This window comes from Mugil cephalus, chromosome 6, assembly GCF_022458985.1.
Source record: "Mugil cephalus isolate CIBA_MC_2020 chromosome 6, CIBA_Mcephalus_1.1, whole genome shotgun sequence".
In the NCBI taxonomy this organism is placed as follows: Eukaryota; Metazoa; Chordata; class Actinopteri; order Mugiliformes; family Mugilidae; genus Mugil; species Mugil cephalus.
This window is the reverse complement of record NC_061775.1, coordinates 19,967,633-19,987,019: the sequence shown is the minus strand read 5'-3', so window position 1 is coordinate 19,987,019 and position 19,387 is coordinate 19,967,633. Positions and strand designations below refer to the sequence as shown.

General features: G+C 40.0%; 1 protein-coding gene across 1 annotated transcript in view; it reads left to right on the top strand.

Moving 5' to 3' along the window:
• Positions 1-11,534: 11,534 nt before the first annotated feature.
• Positions 11,535-19,387, top strand: part of LOC125009992 (contactin-associated protein-like 4) — a 93,582-nt gene continuing 85,729 nt past the window's right edge. The window contains exon 1 of the mRNA XM_047588327.1: positions 11,535-11,846. Coding sequence (XP_047444283.1) covers positions 11,753-11,846 — 94 coding nt within the window. The 5' untranslated portion in view covers positions 11,535-11,752. The remainder of the gene's footprint in view (positions 11,847-19,387) is intronic.

Below are 19,387 nucleotides of genomic sequence, written 5' to 3'. Positions count from 1 at the left end.
ATCTATCCCTTCACTCTCGTAGACTGATCCAGTGGTATCACTTCATCTACAAGACGATCACTTCATATTTCATCTCACTACTCTGTATCAGCAACATAAACAGTAACCTACACCCCAGCAGCGACATTAACCTGGTTATCCCGAGAGCCCACACCTCCTTTGGTCGTCCATCATTTCATTTCAATTTCCTGCTGCTAGTGCCTGGAATGATCTGCAGCAAAAACTCAAACTCAACACATTGATCCCATTCTCCTCTTTCCAAAACGCACTCCCAACAATAATTTGTGATCATTGCAATTAACTTTTTGTGTTTTTGTATGCCTCAGGTCGTCATTGTAAATGAGAAATTGTTCTCAATTGACTCACCTGTTTAAATAAAGGTACAACAACAAGGTAGCGATACCGCCAGTTACTACCAGACGGTAATGTGAAACAAAGACCTCTCTTTAGGCTACAAATTTAAAGCAAGAGTGTCATCCATCCACGTGTTTGGATCAACAATGAATAGATGGTCCACAGTGATCTCCAATAGATGGGTTGGTTTCAAGACATTTGTATGAATCATCAGCTTCAACTCATCACGTACATTGTGCAGCAAATCTCAAATAAAGAGAAGTGTATAGTGTACAACATTTAATATTGAACCACTGCATTTGCGATACATCAAGTGCTATCACAAGTTGCACTTACTTTGAAATTTCAGTCATCTCTCTTTTAAAGCAGCAAAATTATCTCTGTTATTGACATTAGGCATGTTCCTGACAATAGTCCTCTCTCCATGAAAAGTGTGACAGTTGCTTTCAGGCCTGCCTGATTCATTGCATTTGATCACTAGATAACTGGCTGGTCAAGCCTCCTAGAAGACCTATTTGACTTAGTGTAAGTGGCTATAATGACCTGGGCAATTTGTATCTAGAGGTAGAGAGTGGCCTGCAGTAGCCCATGGAACATGAGCTGGTGTTGGACTATACTCAGAAGCATGAGAACAAAATGCCTATAGCAGTCACACTCAAATCCGAGTATGTTTTGGTCACTGAATTTTCCATTCAGAAAAGACATTAATATATTAGATATTAAAAAACAAAAAATTAGAAAATAAAATTCAAATTTGCGATTCAACGTGTTTTTCTTTTCTTTTTTTTTTTTATCAGGGTCAAGAATGGATAAACAGAACTTAAAAAACGCTCTATTTTCCTTTCCTGTTTCTAAAACTAAAAAAATAAAATAGAAGACAGAAATAAAAAAAGCACCCATTTTTTCATATTTTGCAACTGGAAGTTGCTGTTTTCAAAGTAAGAGCAAGTATGAGAACTGTACTGTGTTTCGGGCCAGAGCGCCCAAATACATGACTTCTAGCTGTGGTTCCCTAGCCCAGGCTAAAATGTCTTTTGAACCTTAATCTGACGTGATTTTTGACATGGAAAAACGAGGCTTGTCAGCAGAAATCTATAATGTTAGCTAGTAGCTAACAATTCCCTAATTGTAGAAAGTTATTTCTAGTTTTCACCTGAAATATGCAGCTTAGTTATTCTGCAGTCACGTTGTCTTCCCTGAAATACTCTTATTGTTTCGTAAAACAATGTACTGATCCACGTCCATCAAGTTCTGTTAGACAGCGCCTTCCGCATGTTACATTGAATACAACAACGGACCCATGGATCCACTCACTGGCAGATAACCAACTACTTTGGTTGAAGCTGATAAATTAAAAAACAACAACAAAAAAAAAAACATTTATATTTGTTGTCCATTTGCGCCAAGATACAAACAGCACATTTATTGTTTATCATCTGCATCTATTTATTTGAACTTATTTATTTTTAGTAGTTTCATTCATTTATACTTTAAGCCTTTTAACACTGCAAACTACAGTCGTTGATTCGTACTTTCAGCCAACTGTTTTAACTATCGGTTAATTGGATTTCATTATTTGAACTGCCATTGCAAGCTATCTATTTCAGTATTACAGTTTTCAATCAAATCATAAATTATTATTTTTCTTAATTATATCGGATAGAAATGAAAGAAAGTCAGTGACGAGAGTAAATACACAAATGAAGAGCTTGATGCCCAGAGGGGAGCTGACATTAGCGGACTCACTGGTCTGAAATCTAATGCTAGCTTTGGCTGTATTAATTCATGACAAACAAAAGAGAGGAAGACGTGTCGTGGTGGAGAAAATCTGTGTGTGTATGCTTGTTTGTGTGTGTGGGCAACGCAGCGTGAGCGAGACTAACTATGTGAGCATGCATCTGTTTACATATTAATGGGCGAAAAAGATTTCAATATCAAAGTGAAGCGGATGTCTGGATAAATGAGGCAATTATTTTCACAGATTCCACTGAGACTCATTTGCATTATATGCTAACTAGGGCTAACAGCAGGTAAGAAAAGAAATGAATTCCAACAGTCGATGCTAGCTGACCCAGCAACTTAATTCTGTCCCTTAGATATACATATAGAGAAAAATAGTCTAAATAGCACTCCTTATGCACATTATATTGCAAAAAGTATTGTCTCACCAATCCAAATAACTGAATTCAGGTGTTCCAATCATTTCCATAGCCACAGGTGTATGAAAACAAGCACCTAGGCGTGCAGACTTGCTTCTACAAACATTTGTAAATGAATGGGTCGCTCACAGGAGCTCAATGAATTCCAGCATGGTACTGTGATAGGATGCCACATGTGCAACAAGTCCGGTCGTGAAATTTCCTTTCTACTAAATATTCCACAGTCAACTATCAGTGGTATTATAACACAGTCGAAGTGATTGGGAACAACAGCAACTCCGCCACGAAGTGTCAGGCCACATAAAATGACAGAGTGGGGTCAGCGGATGCTCCAAAACTTCATGTAGTTTTCAGATCAGCTCAAGAACAGTGCCTAGAGACTTTCATGGAATGTGTTTCCATGGCTGAGCAGCTGCATCCAAACCATATGTCACTGAGTGCAATGCAAAGGATGCAGTGGTGTAAAGTACGCCACCACTAGACTCTAATTGTGCTTCTCTATCTGGCAATCTAATGGATGAATCTAGGTTTGGCAGTTGCCAGGATTACAGTACTTGTCTGACTGCACTGTGCCAAGCGTGAAGTTTGGTGGAGGGGGGATAATGTGGTGGGGAGTGTTAAGATACATAGAGTGTTAAGTTGGAGATAAACAAGTTTCTGCAGGAGGTTAAACAGCTGAACTATTCAGAATTGTACATGAACAATGTATTAAATATCTCTTCACACCAATAAAAGGGTCACTAGTATCACTAGACTTTATCAGTAGTTCTTCTCAGAGCGCATCATAGTATCATTGGTTTACAGTAGTATTGCTTTGACTCACTATTGCTGCCCTCATTTTGGGAGCTGCAAATATTCATTCATTCATTCATTTTCTGTAGCTTCTATCTGTAGCTTATCTTTATTTCTTCTTTTCATTTAGTTTGTTTACTATTCTTTACAAGTTTCCTGGTCATCACTCTCTCTCCGTCCTGATCTCTAACCTCTTTGAAAAAGCAAGTTACCACTTTGACATATGATGAATTGTCAGCATCTTGATTCATTCTCTTTGCTAAACGAGATAAATGAAACTAGACTACACACTTGTGAAACAAGGATTCATTTAACGTTTGACAGCAGGAAGAGAAAATGGTCTTGCGGTCGGTAGTAGCATTGAGTTTCATAATATTAACTGTTCCTCTTCTTGAGGTAATCATTGGAGCTCATTACTAATCCAGGAAGCCTCTTCTTCTTTGCCTTCGTTGAGGTTTGATTCTCCCTTTAGAGCAGCTCTGGTTCCGAGAGTTTTAACGTAACTCAAACGCCAATCTGCAGGACAGAAACCTGTACAAACGAGTTTCACATGAATCCCGCTTTACTTACTGTCTCTGCACCTTTAGATCTAGCTGCAGCCTGCTTCCTCCTGTCTCTAGGGGTACGCTCTATACTCAGCCTGCAGGGAGAGAAGCAAACAAGCCAAGCATGCAGACAATTGACTCTTTTAAAACAGCCTAAAAGTTTTAGGTTTGCTGTCTTTAATTTTAATTGCACTAGTTTTTATTTTTTTTTCATCCCAGGTCTTCTTGGAATTCCCTCTCTTTTAATGAAAGGTGCATTTAAAAATCAAATTTATGCACAACTCGTTCATTATGATACAGCCTAGAGGTAACAATAGGTAGAACGACAATAAAACATGTTTGCATTCAAAGCAGAAAGGGTGTTATTGTCATGGTAATATTCAAAAGACATGTCTGAGAGTAAACAATGCATTTTTACAATCAGCAAGAAATTACTTTTCTCGCACCTCCAGTGCAAAATGGTTTCACATTCTGCGCGATTGTAAGGCAATTTCATGTGATCTCTCAGATACGGCAACAAATAATCAAGACAGCAAATAGCATCAATCCAATTTCCAATTTTCCTTTTGCAGGCGGGGACGTCGGTGATGACAACAGTATGTTACCATCGTTGACACAATGTCCTAGAGAGTGGGGTTCACTTTGCATTTTCAGAAGATTTTTTTCTACCCCATAAGCGTTTTGTAAGGAAGGGAGGAAGGCAGAGAGAACAAAGACACAATACTTTTAATTGTTAGCTAACTTTGAGTTTCTGTTTTAAAGTTTTATAGTTTGAAGGACATACACACACAGGTAGAAAAGCTGAGATTTCTTTTTCAGTTATTCAACTTGTTGGTCACAGGCATTTTATCCACAATAATTCCGCCTTTTACATTTATGCTGTGAAGTTTACGTCATTCAGGATGTGTGATCAATAGATGTTGTTGCTGTCTAACTCCCTCCTGACAAGTTTGTTTCAAGTTCTTGGACTAACAGTAGCTTACTGTAGCTGAGTGCACTTACTGCGGAGAACATTCAGTGCTTCAAGCCTGCATGCTGGACTCTACTTGATCTGTCAGTGAGTGCTGCAGTGGAGTGGCTTAAAAGCCGTGCAGATCCTAAACCCCAACCTTTTTCTGACTTTAATCATAAACAGGTAATCATAACAAAAGATTAATAATGTTGCAATCACCATGAGGAAACACTGGACTGCAAGTTTGAATATATTTTGATGGGTGACTAATCAAATATGTTGTTAATGAACATTGCCCTGACCAGATTCATTAACTGACAACATGTCCTCATTATTTTGATAGAAAACATTGTCCGATATGCAACCACTTTCCTTCACAACATATTTGCCCTTCAGTTTAGTAGAATATAAATATGACTTTGACTGTAGGTGCCAATGATGCACCACACACTGAGTAGGAACTTGGTTATATGTGGTTTATTTGAGACAAGAATAATAACAAAAGTACTGTAAGTTCATGACAGCTGTGTACAGGAAAAGTTCAAATCGCTTTTGTTCCCTAAAACTAACCACAAATGGTTTTAAGATAAAACTGTGAATGGTGAATAAAATAAAATTAAAAAAAAAATATAATAAAATATATCGGACTATATCTGTTTTGACATGTGCAAAGTGATTCTGCCCACTGTGGAGATTCGAACGTGCCTGAAACACAACAGAATAAAATGTTCAACTTTATAGACCACACTGAATTTGTTCAATAGAAGAAGTTGACAAAGATTGACCCACATTTTCTATGGTGCTTCTCTGATCTATTCTGGCTTTGTTCTTTTCAAACAATTGTTTTTTATAGCTAGCTATATTTGCTACGTTCACACCGCCTGGTGTTTGACTCAGGTGTTCACATGGTTATTAGATGCTAACATTTACTTATAAAAGGATGGAAGAAAGTTTTTTACACTCCTCACAGTCTGGTCAATCTAGTCCAACATGACTCTAATGTATTAAACTGGAAATAACATTGGCCGTTTTGTGATAATGCAATGTTCTGATGGGAACCTTTTGGACCTGGAATTCATGTACTAGGTATGTGCCACCCACCTAGACCAGACCAGGCCCCCCAACCCCATAGCAATGACACTCCTTGATGGCAGTAGCCATCCCCAGCAAGATGCAGCCTGACACACACAAAAACAGATTAGGAACAACAAAAAAAAAAAAAAAAAAAAAAATATATATATATATATATATATATATATATATATATATATATATATATATATATATATATATATATATATATATTAAGAACAGCACAAGGTGTTGACCTGGCTTTCATCTTCACTGGATCCCAAACTGATCAAGTATCTGTGGGATGATCCATGGAAACCCCTCCCCTCAACCCATAAAACCCAAAAAACCTCACTAACAACATCCTGCTACCATACACAACAGGACACCCTCAGAAGGTCCATCTCCATTCTGTTTTGGAGGCACAAGGGAGAGCTACATAATATTAGGTGGTCATAATGTCCAGTGAATTGAATGATTTTTATTCCACAGAGCAGTTGAGAAAACTGTTTAATTTGCCATAAACCTTCTAGAGCAGAGGGTTTGTCCTGTATTATTACGTTATATGTAACAGCTTGTTACTACGGAGAGAAAGTGGAATGTGATATGATGGATGCTATAAACTTGTTTCTACAACAATAAAAACTGTGGCTATTAGCCGGCTTTCTTATTTATAGCACACTCCTTCTGGGGATGGCCACAACTTGCTCTTTTTCTATTTGAGGAGACAGCAGGCCTTGCCATTACATACTCCACTGATTCCTCTGTGTGCTACCAGTCGGTCGGGCACCGAGAGGTAACAGTTGCTCCGTGTATGTGTGTGTGTGTGTGTGTGTGTGTAAACCACTGTCACTCCCACGCTGCGTTCCCCCCTCTCGGTTGATATTACCTGCTGTTACTCGCCGCAGTTCCTCATCTCGTGCATCGCTTCAGAGTCACTGTTCTTCGCTGCCCCTCCTTCACAGCATACGAACAGGTGCCTCCTCTCATTTATGCTGCCAGCTATCATTCCTTACCCTGCATGCTTTGTTGAATGTAATCACACAGCAGCTTCATCAGTGTTGGCAGTACACTGCATCAGAGGGGAAATGAACTAGGCGGCGTGCAGCTCATTCTGGCTCAGCACTGAAGTCTTGTTAGTGTTCATTTGCAGCAGAGCAGGAAAAGGAGCCATGCAGAGTGGATTTATGCCAAAATAAGCCTCTTTGCACCTGTATAATCGTGCATATGCAAATCATATACAAATCTCTTTACTTTGCCCACATTATGCGTGTTTCTTAGGTGAGGTGAGACTAAAAGTCCCTAATGCTTCAGAATGTAACCTCCCCCGTCATTACCGGGATATGTGTCATTTTAAAGAGTTTGGTTGTCCATAATGCTGCCTTTAAAGTTTGTTTGTTCAAAACAATGTCAAACTACCATTTTCCAGCACAAATGTGATGTTGTGAGTCACCCGTTCAGCTTCATCTTCTGTACAGTGCTATAGTCTACACTTAGGTGCTCTCTGGGAAAAGTAACATAGCACTTGTACATCGCCTAAAAGCCTCTTTAGAAGGGACACTAAGGAATCAAGTAGAGTCCTTATAAACAGTATTTACGCCATGAACTGTTCAGCTGGTGGTGGAGCGGGGGTGAACAATGATGCTGGCGATATCGACTGATGCGATATTGAACTGATAAAAGTTTTGGCAAGCTGTTATTGGTTTAACTGGTGACAAATGACCCTCAGCAGGAAGATAAATAAATAGCATTAGTGTGAGATAGACTTCCAGATTGGACAAGACACACTCCAATTCCTTCCAGGTTTATTATTTAAGGCATCCCACGGGCTCTAGTAGTTCAGTTACAGTTGTATTACTTTTCCATTGCCCTGCATATCCGAGGCCTTTGCTAGAGGCAGCATAATATGCTGGATGGATTCACCACAGGGGAAAGTTGAGAAAGGCTACACTTTTACAGATATTGTCAGTGAGAACAAGCTGAACTCCAGGGCTGGAGAATGAAGCCGGCGCAGAGGTGCAGAAGACTATAGTTCCTCGAACGGACCCTTGAAACCGGCTCCAAAAGTGAGTCAACCCCCACAGAATGATAACAACCATGTCAAAATGTCCAACTTTGCAGCAGAAGTATACGGAGATATGCTTTCACTACTGTGGCAAAGAAGAAAAAGTCTGGACTCTTAAATTGTTGGTTAGAGGACTTTAAGCTGTTATCTTGTTATCTGCATGTGTCAGATGTGTTTCATAACTGATCGGTGCAATCTCCTGTAACGGGAGCCTCTTATAAGATGCTGCTCAGATGTTCATAGTTGAAGTTTGGTGTGGATAATTTCAGCTGCAGTTTGTTGGAGGCAGCACATATTAGCGCGGTTGATTACAGATATAATTCTTCCATAATTCTATAATTCTTCCACATCTGCAACCGCCCAGTACTACATTAGTCTAGTAAACAGGAGTTCTTCCGTCGTATAAGAATTTCATTAAAAACACACACATACACACTTATTGGTGCAAACAATTCGCTTTGGAGGATTTATCATGGAGATAAAATTTGGTTCCGCTTTATTATTAGAGTACAAGAGTCGGTGAAATGCAGTTAGCATCTCACCCGAAGTGCAAAGAAGGTATTTACAGAAAGTGCAGGTACAGTAAGTACAGAGGTGACAGCTATAGAGCTGAGTGTTGCTCTCTCCTGCAGTGGCTACACAGTCGGTGAATTATGTACAGTTGTGTTATGTAGAGAACGTGAAGGGTTAAAATATAGACATATTTTTGATAGCTTACATGATATTTACAGAATATGGACAGCATGCATGGTTGACAGTGAGAGGAGCTTCTAAACATATTATCTATAGAATACATAATTTAGTATGCCTACTATTGATCGTTTGAATGGATCACACGTTAAATCCAGATAGGTACGTGTACATTTCCTGTCAAGATGCTGTTTGGAAATCAGTGACTTTCAGGGACTGTAGATTTGGTTGAACTCTGCAGAATATAAGACATCCCCTCTCATCTTAATTTCTGTTTCTTGTCACTGGGGACGTGATCTTTTGATTCCTCCATGTGTAACGAACAAGCGTGTCACACAGGGTGGAACAATCTATCTTTTTTTGCTGTTGTTGCGTCCTCCTCAGGGAGCAAGAGCAACTCTTGACCTTGACAATAAACAGCGTGACATCGAGAGCAAAGATCAGGGGTCGGGTGGGTGAACACTAGGAAGGCTAAACTACTTCCGCTCCCGCTGGTGACCTTCACGGGAAACGGGAGAAGCTCCGCTGCTGTTCTTCAACTGGTTTGAAGGTCGGCTGTGGTACCTTTGACTTTTTGGACTTTTTGTTCGAGGACGACTGACATATCTAGAGCTGAGTGATGGACATCTTGTTTTGAGAGTATCAAATGTGTTGGCAGTTTGGGACAATTGGCATTTCACCATTCTCCAGTGCATCAAAATGACTAATGAAGCTTGTCCGAATGAAATATTCATTATTCTGAGGTCTGACTAAATATTCAAGCTCTGCGAGTTTGACAGCGCAGCGAGGTGAGGTGAGGTGAGGTGGCAGTATTTTCGTTGTAAAAAAAAGAAAAAAAAGAAAAGGGAGATTTATGTGGCTCAAGAGCATGACAGCCATGATGGTTTTAGGGTCAAATCTAGCCACCAACCTTTGGTGTCATTCAATCAGCTTTCTCTTCTCGATTCATTGTGAATTTCCTCACAAGGCCAAAATGTTTCCGGGATAATATTTTAAGCTTCCACAGAAAACCCAAGGACGAATAGCAAGTCTGTAAAGAGTGTTATTTGGGGTTATATCTATTTTTTTTGTGGGTGACCATGACCTTTGGAGGGGTTCCTAATTGAGACTTTTATGTATTCAATGAAATTTTCAGTACAGAGATTTTGGGAGGAAAGTTCTAATTTTTTCGCGGGCTTTTAACATTGCACTAACATGTCTTAATTATGCGTCTTGATAAACACTTGTGATGGATGTTTGAAACATGTGGAAGTATATTAGGGCCACACATGACAAAAAAAAATTAGAGGAGATAGATGTTTTTTCTTTTCCTCATGCACTTCTGCGGAGTATCACGGGTACCATGCGCATACGGTAGTGCCATATTAAAGGTCTACTTTGTTTTTTCCACTTTTTTCTCGAAATTTTAACTTTTTTCTTAAAATTGTATTTCAACTTTTTTCTTGAAATTTTGACTTTTTTCTTGAAATTTCGACTTTTTTCTCAAAGTGAATGATGAAAAAAACCTTCATGTCTTGTTGCACACCTAGAAATTACTCTAAATATATTTTTTTGTGAAAGCAATTAGATGCAAGCGTATCTTTTTAAGGTTTTTTTCAGAAAGATTTTGGACAAATGTCAAAATAAATGTCAATATTGACAATAAAGATTCTTGATTCTTGATTCTTGATTCTTGAATATTTGCAAAAACTGAGGAAGCTCGGTGTCACTTCAGTACATTTCCATACACATTAATATTCCATTTTTCAATATTCAATGTTCTGAATTTGATGTGGTTATTGTTAACACCGTATCCATTTAGGATGTTCCACATTAGGCTTTTTTTTCTGAATGTTGCTCTTTCTGATTAATGCGTAAAAGATATGTCAGTATTGGTCAGTTTTTAGGAGAACATTCAGAATATGTGTCACTTGCATGCTTTGAATAGATTTTTAATTGGAGAAGAAGAAACACACTTACGTTTTTAACATTAAAAGATTGCAACTTTTTTCTAAATGGTTTTCTTTGGTATTTAAATATTTTGTACACATAGTTACTCTGCAGTGTCCTCAACATACACACCTGCCTCGGAAACAGCGACAGAGTGACAAATTTAAAGCCTCTCCTCTCAAAAACGTGATTCATGCAGTGTAAATTCCCTCAGATGTTTGACCTCTGCGTGCAGAGTGATGCATGTGCAGACGTTGACATCAGAAGGCCTTTGGGTGGAAAGCACATTCATCTGCTGAAGGCGGAGAAAGTTTCACTGTGCTCGCTTTAAATCTTTGGTCCAGACGTGTAGGCACGAGCATGACTTTGTAATGTCAAGACTAGTTTGAGGCCAGTCATGGTCCTGCATGTCACTGAGTTGGAAACTTGAGAACTATTGCTCACACCAACATAAAATGTAATTTTCAGTGAATCAGGGGACAGCGTTATTATTCTCTGTATTATAGATATTTTTTTTTCAGGTGATCATCTTATTTCTCAATTTCATTTCTTGTGTTGATACATTACTAAACTGTCTTATCAGGTACAACTGAGCTCCACCTGATGAAAAAAACCGCAAAACAAAAAAACAAAAACAAAAAAACACACCAAATATGGCACAATAGCTATTAGTTGTCTAGAGCTCAGAAGGGGCCATCCAGTGACTCCTATACATTCGTCATTATGATTATTATTATGGTTATTATTATTATTGTTGCTTTTGAATGATAGTTGCCTTAAGAGTTAAACTTCTCACTGTCGTAGTGAAACTTACTCCCTCCAGGAACTCTGAGCATCTCCAGGATCTCACTGAGGGAGGTGCTTTTGCCGGATTTGGACATGCCACGGTCTCCTAAAAGCCCTCCCTCCTTTCCCTTTCTGTTTTTTCTCTCTTTTTTTAACCTCGCTCTACTCTTTTCCCCCTCCATCAGTTGACAGAGGGCAGGCGGTGTGAGAGCATCCTCCTCCTCCCCACCGCGTACCGGCGAGGTTCTACTTTACTGCAGCGCAGCGCGGCGCACCGGAGCGGGGCTGGAGGGACGCGAACAGGAGAGGAGAGTAGTAGTAGAAGAGGAGGAGGAGGAGGAAGAGGAAGGACGGACTGTCTCCGCTCCGACAGTCGGGATTATACTCTGCAGTATCCTGTCACTTCAACATGCCTCTGAGGAGTAAAAGACTCGCTGGGATTACTGCGCTGATCGCATCGCTGCTGCTGCTGCTGCTGGGCTCCTGTGGGACAGGTGGAGAAGGTGAGCAGCTTTTTGCGCTTGCCGCTGCCAGAGAGGGGTGTTGAGTGCATTGTTTCGTAGAAAGTGACCCCCTTTTGTTTGTGCTACACAGCTGTTAGAGTGTGGACTTACAGTGCGGGGCATACTGCTGACATACAGGCTGTCAATGCTCAATTATGAATCAGGGAAAAAGTAGAAATAAAAATCTGTAATGTGTTTTGAAGATTCTAAACTATCAAAACTATGAAAGGACGCTTCTCATAAAGCTATAACACATGGTCAATTTTTATTAGCATTTTAATTTGGGAATATGCACCATCTAAATGTCATAAAATCCAAATTCATATTTGCTAAAGTTGATGAAGATGCTTTCAAGTGTGCAAAATCCAGGAAATTTGCAAATCCTCACATTGGAGAAGATGCAACTTGGGTGTTAAAAACAATGTGGGTTGTTGGATTTTTATTTTGCCTCGCACATTGTAGGAGGCCTCACTTTTTCCATGACTAAAAACAGTGTAAAAGATGGATGTCAAGGACGCAGCTACAAGTTGATTTCGATCTGCGACCTGTTTCTCCAGTGTTGGGGGAAAATGAGGCTTATTCACCGAGTTTAGTGACTTAAACAGTTGGTGTGATCAGACCACCACAGGGGCTCGCTGTTAAAAGGGAACGCTCGTCCTCTGGGGCGGTGCTGCTGATAAGTTTTAAGAGATACCAAATCCCACAGGTTGCTTTCCTCCTTTTTTTAAAAAAAGCTTTTCCAGCATTTGATGTTTTCTCATGAGAGAAAGGGAGAGGGGGAAGAGACTGGTTTATCTGTGGAGATGTGAGGAAGCTGCACAGGGGGATGCTCCTGCTGCTGCCGCCGCTGCTGCCTCTTCTTCAGCTCCAATTTTATTCACACGGTAGGCTTAAGAAATATCCTAAAAGTCTATTCTTGTGTAAGATCTAGAAAAAAAAAATAAGATCAGTCAAGATTATTGCTCATTGAATAGCTGTGTAGGAGAAATTATCTTAAAGGAAGATAATCTCCCCTGCAACAAGTGCGACTGATCCCCTATTCCCTACTGTCACCGAGTCCCTCGGCGTATGTGAGCTGTTAGTTTCCTCTGGGGACGTTTTAATGAATAGCTTCCAGAGCTTCACTGTTGAAATGGCTCGGTAAAATCTCACGGCCTGTCCTCCCCAGCTGTAATTACTTTACTCCCTTGCACTGATGCTGTGAATAAGGGCAGCCTTTTTACGTGACAGATTGACAAAGAGAAATCACTAACAAGCCCGATGGATCGGAAGGTTTTCACACACGCGTTGTTAATCGGCTCAGAGACATCCAATTTTTGAAATTGACGTTTGAACACAAAGATTGATCAAGGAGGACGGGGAGGAGGAGGGGGACGGGGAGGAAGGGCATCAATAGGCATTGTGGTTTCTCAGCTGTATTGATTGCTTGGAAAGACAACAGCCTCAAAAGGGTAGATATTTATATTATTGACCGAAACAGACCCACATTCAGATGAAGAAGGTAAATTATGTTGGCTCAGGCATGACTATGTCCCTCTGCACGTGGAATCCATAAACAACAAGAGACAATCAGAAAAAAAAAATAAAAAATGCAATTTTGCTGCAATCCTTCACCGTGCTTAATATATTTTTCTCTGCATCATAATTTGTATCGGTCAAAGACTTGGTCATCCACCTAACAACTTGTATTGTGTCTAGATTATGCCTTGTCAGGCACGAAAAGGTTTTAGCTCCATCATGAAGTGGCTTGAAGTGGAGAGGCAAAAGGTGTCGAGCTTGAAGCATTTAGGTGTAGACACCATTTTAACTGTCATTTCCCATCGTCTCTGACCCTGACCCTTTTTCTGACTTTAATTAAACAAAATTCTTACAGCCTGAAAGCTTAAACCACATTAAACCGTATATAGAGAACATCAGTGCTGAATGCATTTCACAGAAAATAAGTACAATTTCAGATCAGGAAAACACACAGATCAGCCACGACATTAAAAAAAACTCACAGGAGAAGTAAATAACATCGACCATCAAAAAAAACAAACAAACAAAAAAAACATAAAGGACAGCACAAGGTGTTGACTTGGCATTCAAATTCTTTAGATCCTAAACTGATCAAGTATCCGTGAGATGAACCACGGAGGCAACTGTTTTGGAGGCACAAGGGAGACCTACACAATATCAAGAAGTTGGTCATAATGTTGTGCCTGATTGGTCGGCGTATGTTGGTGTCTTTTATAACATGTGACTGTTGGTTGGAGATGGCACAGTCTCCAATATTGAAGTCTTAATATAATTCATATACTCAGCCTTTCACCATGACCTCTGTGTAAATGGTTCTGTTGTACAAAGGCCACAAAATCACTTTGTAAGGAGCAGGACCTTGAAAAGAAGTGGCTTCTGCAACGCGTTGTCAAATCACGTCAGAAATCAACCTTTTCATCCGATCAGGCTTGGCACAAATCCGGTGTGAATGTTGAATCCTTTGCTTTGGAACGTCAGAGCCGCGGTTTCCTTTAACAGTATCGCACTTCCACTGCTTCTCCTGACCAGTGTTCATCATTATCATTGTCATCGCCATTACCATTTCTAACAATGGTTGTGGAGAGTACTCAGGACCTTCCTCCTCCCACGTCCCCGCTTGCTTTGTTTCATTTTGCACTTATCATCACTTTACCGCACGCTGCGTCCACGAAGTTTTCTTTAACATTTTTAAAAAACTGAGGCAGAAAGAAACTTCGGAAGCGTTTCATCGATCAGATCCCCAAGACTGCGGACTGGGTGATTATTTAACTAGCTGAGGCTGAAGGGAGGATATTCAAGGTGTGGATATTTTGTCAGAGTCCTGGAAATTCATATCCCGCAGTCCGCAGCCAGACAGAGAATAAGTTGTTGGGAGAAAAGTGGATTTGAATACAGACCTGGCTCCCTGCTTCATATGCGAACCTCTCTGTCTTATCAGAATTTATTACTTTTCAATGAGCTGGTGGTTTGCACTGAGAACATAAACCCCTGAATAAAATCAATTTGGTGTGAAGGCGTGCGATGCTCTCTATGAAAACCGTTCCTATTCTGCTTTAACCGGTGGTCTTGAAGAAACCCGTATGAAAGCAAAGTAATGGGGGATAAATCGCTGTTGTTTTGTGTCATTTGTTTAGCTGAAGGGGAATCATGAAGAGATTCTGATTAAGTCAAGGTTAAGTAAAGGTGGCGGTAGCCCAGGGTTGCCAGTCATGAATCTAGATTTATTAATCCGGGGACAAGTATTTAAGCGATAAAAGTGACAGAGAACTGCAGTCCATCCATCTGCCTTTGTGACCTGTGGGATTTTGTATTTGCCCAAGGCCAGCTCCCCAGTGAATGTCTGCCTCCCTAAAAACAGACCCATTCATCAAATGGCCCTGTCATCATATCAGATGACTTGTTATCGGTCCAAGAATCAGCCACATTCTGCTGAGGTCACTATTCACTGTCACTCTCTGAAGCAGCAGGAACCTAGAAACTGTAGGCATCAGCTATTAGCAAAAACACCCTGTGTGTGTGTTTATGGGGAGTGAGATGTCAAACTGCAGATTATGATTGTGACCATCTGTGGGAGCTTCACTCAGCTGTATTCAGCATGTTCTTTGGTTAGGAATGTTCTGTCTCTTTTTAGTGCTTAATTGCCAATGATTTAGAGATGTTCACGTTGCATTTCTTATGAACAGTTCGAGGAGTCTTCATCCGTGCTGACTCAGCATGGACAATTATGCAGACTCTCTCCACGGATGAGTATTTGATGTGCTCATGGCTCGACAACAGCTACTAAATGCATTCCACTGTGGCGAGATTGTTGTGTATAAGCTCTGAACCCTGATCAAAAAGGGAAACAACACAGTGCTCCCCACAAAATTAAATATCCTTCTTTTAAGGTAACCTACTTATACAGTATATGGCACAGCAAATAAGGGCATGCGTTTTCTATCAGTCCATCTTTAAATTACAGTAATAACTCAAATATAGACAAATAGCAGCATCCTGTGTAGTTCATGTACGTGAATACTAGACATAAGCTGTAGGAACGTGGTATTCTGTGCAGTGCAAACAGTTGAATTTTCTAACTTTCTAACTTCTAACTTGTTCTATCTGACTTTGCTAGCTAGCGCTTATAAAATTAAACTAGTCAACATAACGTCTGGAGCCATTTCCTCCAGTTTTAAACAACTCTCTTTAAATAATTGTAAATATCCATGGTTTAAAAATTCAAAAGAAGATTTTTATTAGTGAAGCATTACACACATACATCAAAATATTTATATTTAGCATCCACGTAAATAAGTATGTAAGTTGAAATCTCTAATAACAAATTTTTAACAATGTGATTGTTGTGTTTACCAGAGAAAACAGACATCAAATCCACCGATGCTTGCCTTTTTTTGCAACAAACTGCATATCCAGCAGATCTGGAGAAATGTACATACGTGTTTTATTTGGGGTCATGTTTCCGGCCCTCTGAAGAATCCAATTCAATATTTACTCTCGAGCGGCTCCGTTTTGACCCTGCTGGGACAACTATCAGTTTCCGTGGCTGCAAAATGCTCCACTCTGTTCAACTGCAAGTCTCTAAATTCACCCATCTGCTGCTTGGTGCTGGCAAGAGCTTTTCTTTGGCATAAACAAATGGCTATAAAACCAAAACAATGACTTAAAATATGCTGAAGGGTTCTATAAAGCTGAGGGAAACAGATGGTGGTAACTATATATGGGATTATAACTAAATAATTTAGATAGATATCCAGCAATATCCTGCAGTGTTGAGGTTATCCAGCTTGGGACAAGAGACTGCCAAAATGAGATTTAGTTTTAAAGAAACAGGAGGGTAAAAGGTGTCCCCAAGACATTTCAAGTAACATGAATAGAAGGAATCTATTTCTATCAGAGTGGTGGGAGGGAAGAAGAAAGAAACCCGAAGAAGAAGAAGAGGAGGTGGTAGCAGAAGGAATCAGAAGTGTACTGAAATAAGTGAAGGAGGACATTCATTGCCGGTGCCCTCCTCCGTCTTTAAGCCATGCAGTGACACTCCCAACTCCTTCTCTCATTTCATCCATCAGTGGCTTTTCTTTGTGTGTTCGTGTGTGTGTTGTCACATTCATTCGCTGACTCCCCTCATCTCACCTCCGCACAGCTGCAGCTCTGTGGTGCGCAGCGACACAAGTTCTACCAATAAAGTCCTGTTCCCCGGTATCGCCGTCTTACTCTCCTGCCTGCAGGGTGGCACTACTGGAACATGAACAGTAAATTGGTTAATTGCTTATGATCTCATAAATCATAATAAGTGAGAAGACCTTAATTCAAAGGAAATGTAGCGTCACTCTTTTTCATTCCTCACCGCCTTTGAAATTTTAAATATCAGATATTTAATTAAATGCAAAACGCATGTTTTGGAGGTCCAACCTTTGCTGACTCAGTATCTGGTAAAAGCTCCACTGACAAGACAAAGGAAGACTTCAAGCAGCTCCTCAAATTGATGATCAAAAAGCACAAGTTGGAGGGAGGAAATTTTTCCCAATTGTTTACTCAATTGCACAAACTACACTGTACTAAAAGCCCAGTGCACAGACTTGCATGTTTGGTAAAAACAAAAGTACCCCTTCACAAGTGCATGGCTCAATACAGGATCGCCATCTCTCCGAGTCCACATTCAACAGTCCACCTATACTTGAAAGACAAGACACATTTTTTGAGGACATCCTGATTTCAGCTGGAGATGGTTTGAAAGAGGAGTAAAGGAAGCCATCCTGTCAACACCTTGAGTCTGGAGTCCCTGGCTATTAATGGGTTCCTCATTCACTGGGCAAACGAATTCCTCCAATTTATTTGTTGTGGTTGTTCCAGAACTGAGGAGATTCTGGTGGTCACCACCAAACATGTTCCTAATAAAAGCCTAAATTGTCCTCCCAGTCCATGTATTCAGCCTCTTGCTGCTCACCTAGTTTCCCCACTTGGAATTTCTGATTCTGATTTTAGAACTGGAGCTACTTGGGTTAAACATCTTCAAGAAATCTTACCCAGTTTAGTAGCCTTTGTTTCAGCTTTGTTTTTTTGGACATACAATGACCTGGATAGGGTGGCACAATCCAATGCTGTCCTCCTGTGTTAGCCCTGTGATGCTCTGGTGGCCTGTCTAGGGTGTCCCCCGCCTCTTGCCCAATGACAGTTGGGATGGGCCCCAAACTTTCAATCATATGAGGAAACGATTGTTTTACTGAAACAGATTTACTTCAAATGCTTTCACGCTTCAGTTTGATTACAGTTCATATCAGATAAGATTACCAACCCAGTCTAAGAGAATGTCGTCCCAAGCATCCTTCCTGAGTCCTTTTAACAAAAGCTCAGTAGAGATGTAAGTTTATGTTCAAGCAACAAACCACTGTAGGGTCAGCAATACCAAACGAGGAAGTAATGTAACTTCCTAGTTTGGTATTGCCTTCAAAGTGTTCATGTGTGTTCATGAGAAAAGTTCATATGAACATAGCATTCACAGTGAAATTTAGTTATAAAAATAAAAAATTCTTCTTCATAACTTTATCGAATGTCCGAAAAATATTCCCAGTGGCTCATCTTTAGCATTTCATAATCAAGTTACCTTCTGACCTTTGTAGAGGTGTTCTCACTTATTACCAACCATTCGAAAGGAGCATTTATAACAGAATTTGTAACAAAGGAAAGGATGATAATCACAACAAAATGGTTGTTCTACAAAGTATTTTACAATATAAAATTGAGAACTTATCGCAAAGCCTCCACACTGCCCCAAAGACTTCCCTGTAGCTTCAAGGTTTAAGTCAGGCGCCAATGTATTTTTAAGAAAAACAGCAGAGCTTTGGAAGATTATTAAAATGTTTTAGAAACGTCAGCTCTTGTCTACCCACAGGGAGAATCACTCCTAAGTGCTAGAGGCGAAAGGGACGGGAGGAAGAGTATGATAATTTGTAAAAAGTGTTTGTTTCTCTTAAAACACAAACTGACTTAGCGTCTCCTCTCTGAGAGCGTCTGCAAAGATAAGTATGCTATTCAGTGTTTTTTCCCCCTATCTCGAAATGCAAATATGACCCATTAAAGACATTCTCATCACATTCTCCACATGTCTCCTCCTGGGTCCATTAGTAAAAGTGATGTAACCTGCAGCAATTCTCCCAAATCTACATAGGACTAACATCTTTCATTGTGAAAAATCTTGAGTTTTTCCTCTCATTAGCAATGTGTGCACTCATTTATGGTTGCTTGTTCCAGCACTCAGCATGTGTATTAATGTGACAAGGGTTAAACTTCACAGACTTGAGATAAATGTTTTAATTGCTGCTTTGTTGCTGTTCGCTTTTGTTTTCATTGCTTAATTCGCTGATTAGGTCTGCCTCCCGTGAAGGCACATTGCAGCACTTTTAATGCCGTTCCATAGAAAATATAGTTAATTGTTGCAGAGAACTCTTTATTGACAAGTGTAATGTAATTTTCTAACTCTGGAGGACTTTGATGGTGAAAGCCAGCAGAATTATCGGGCTGCCTGG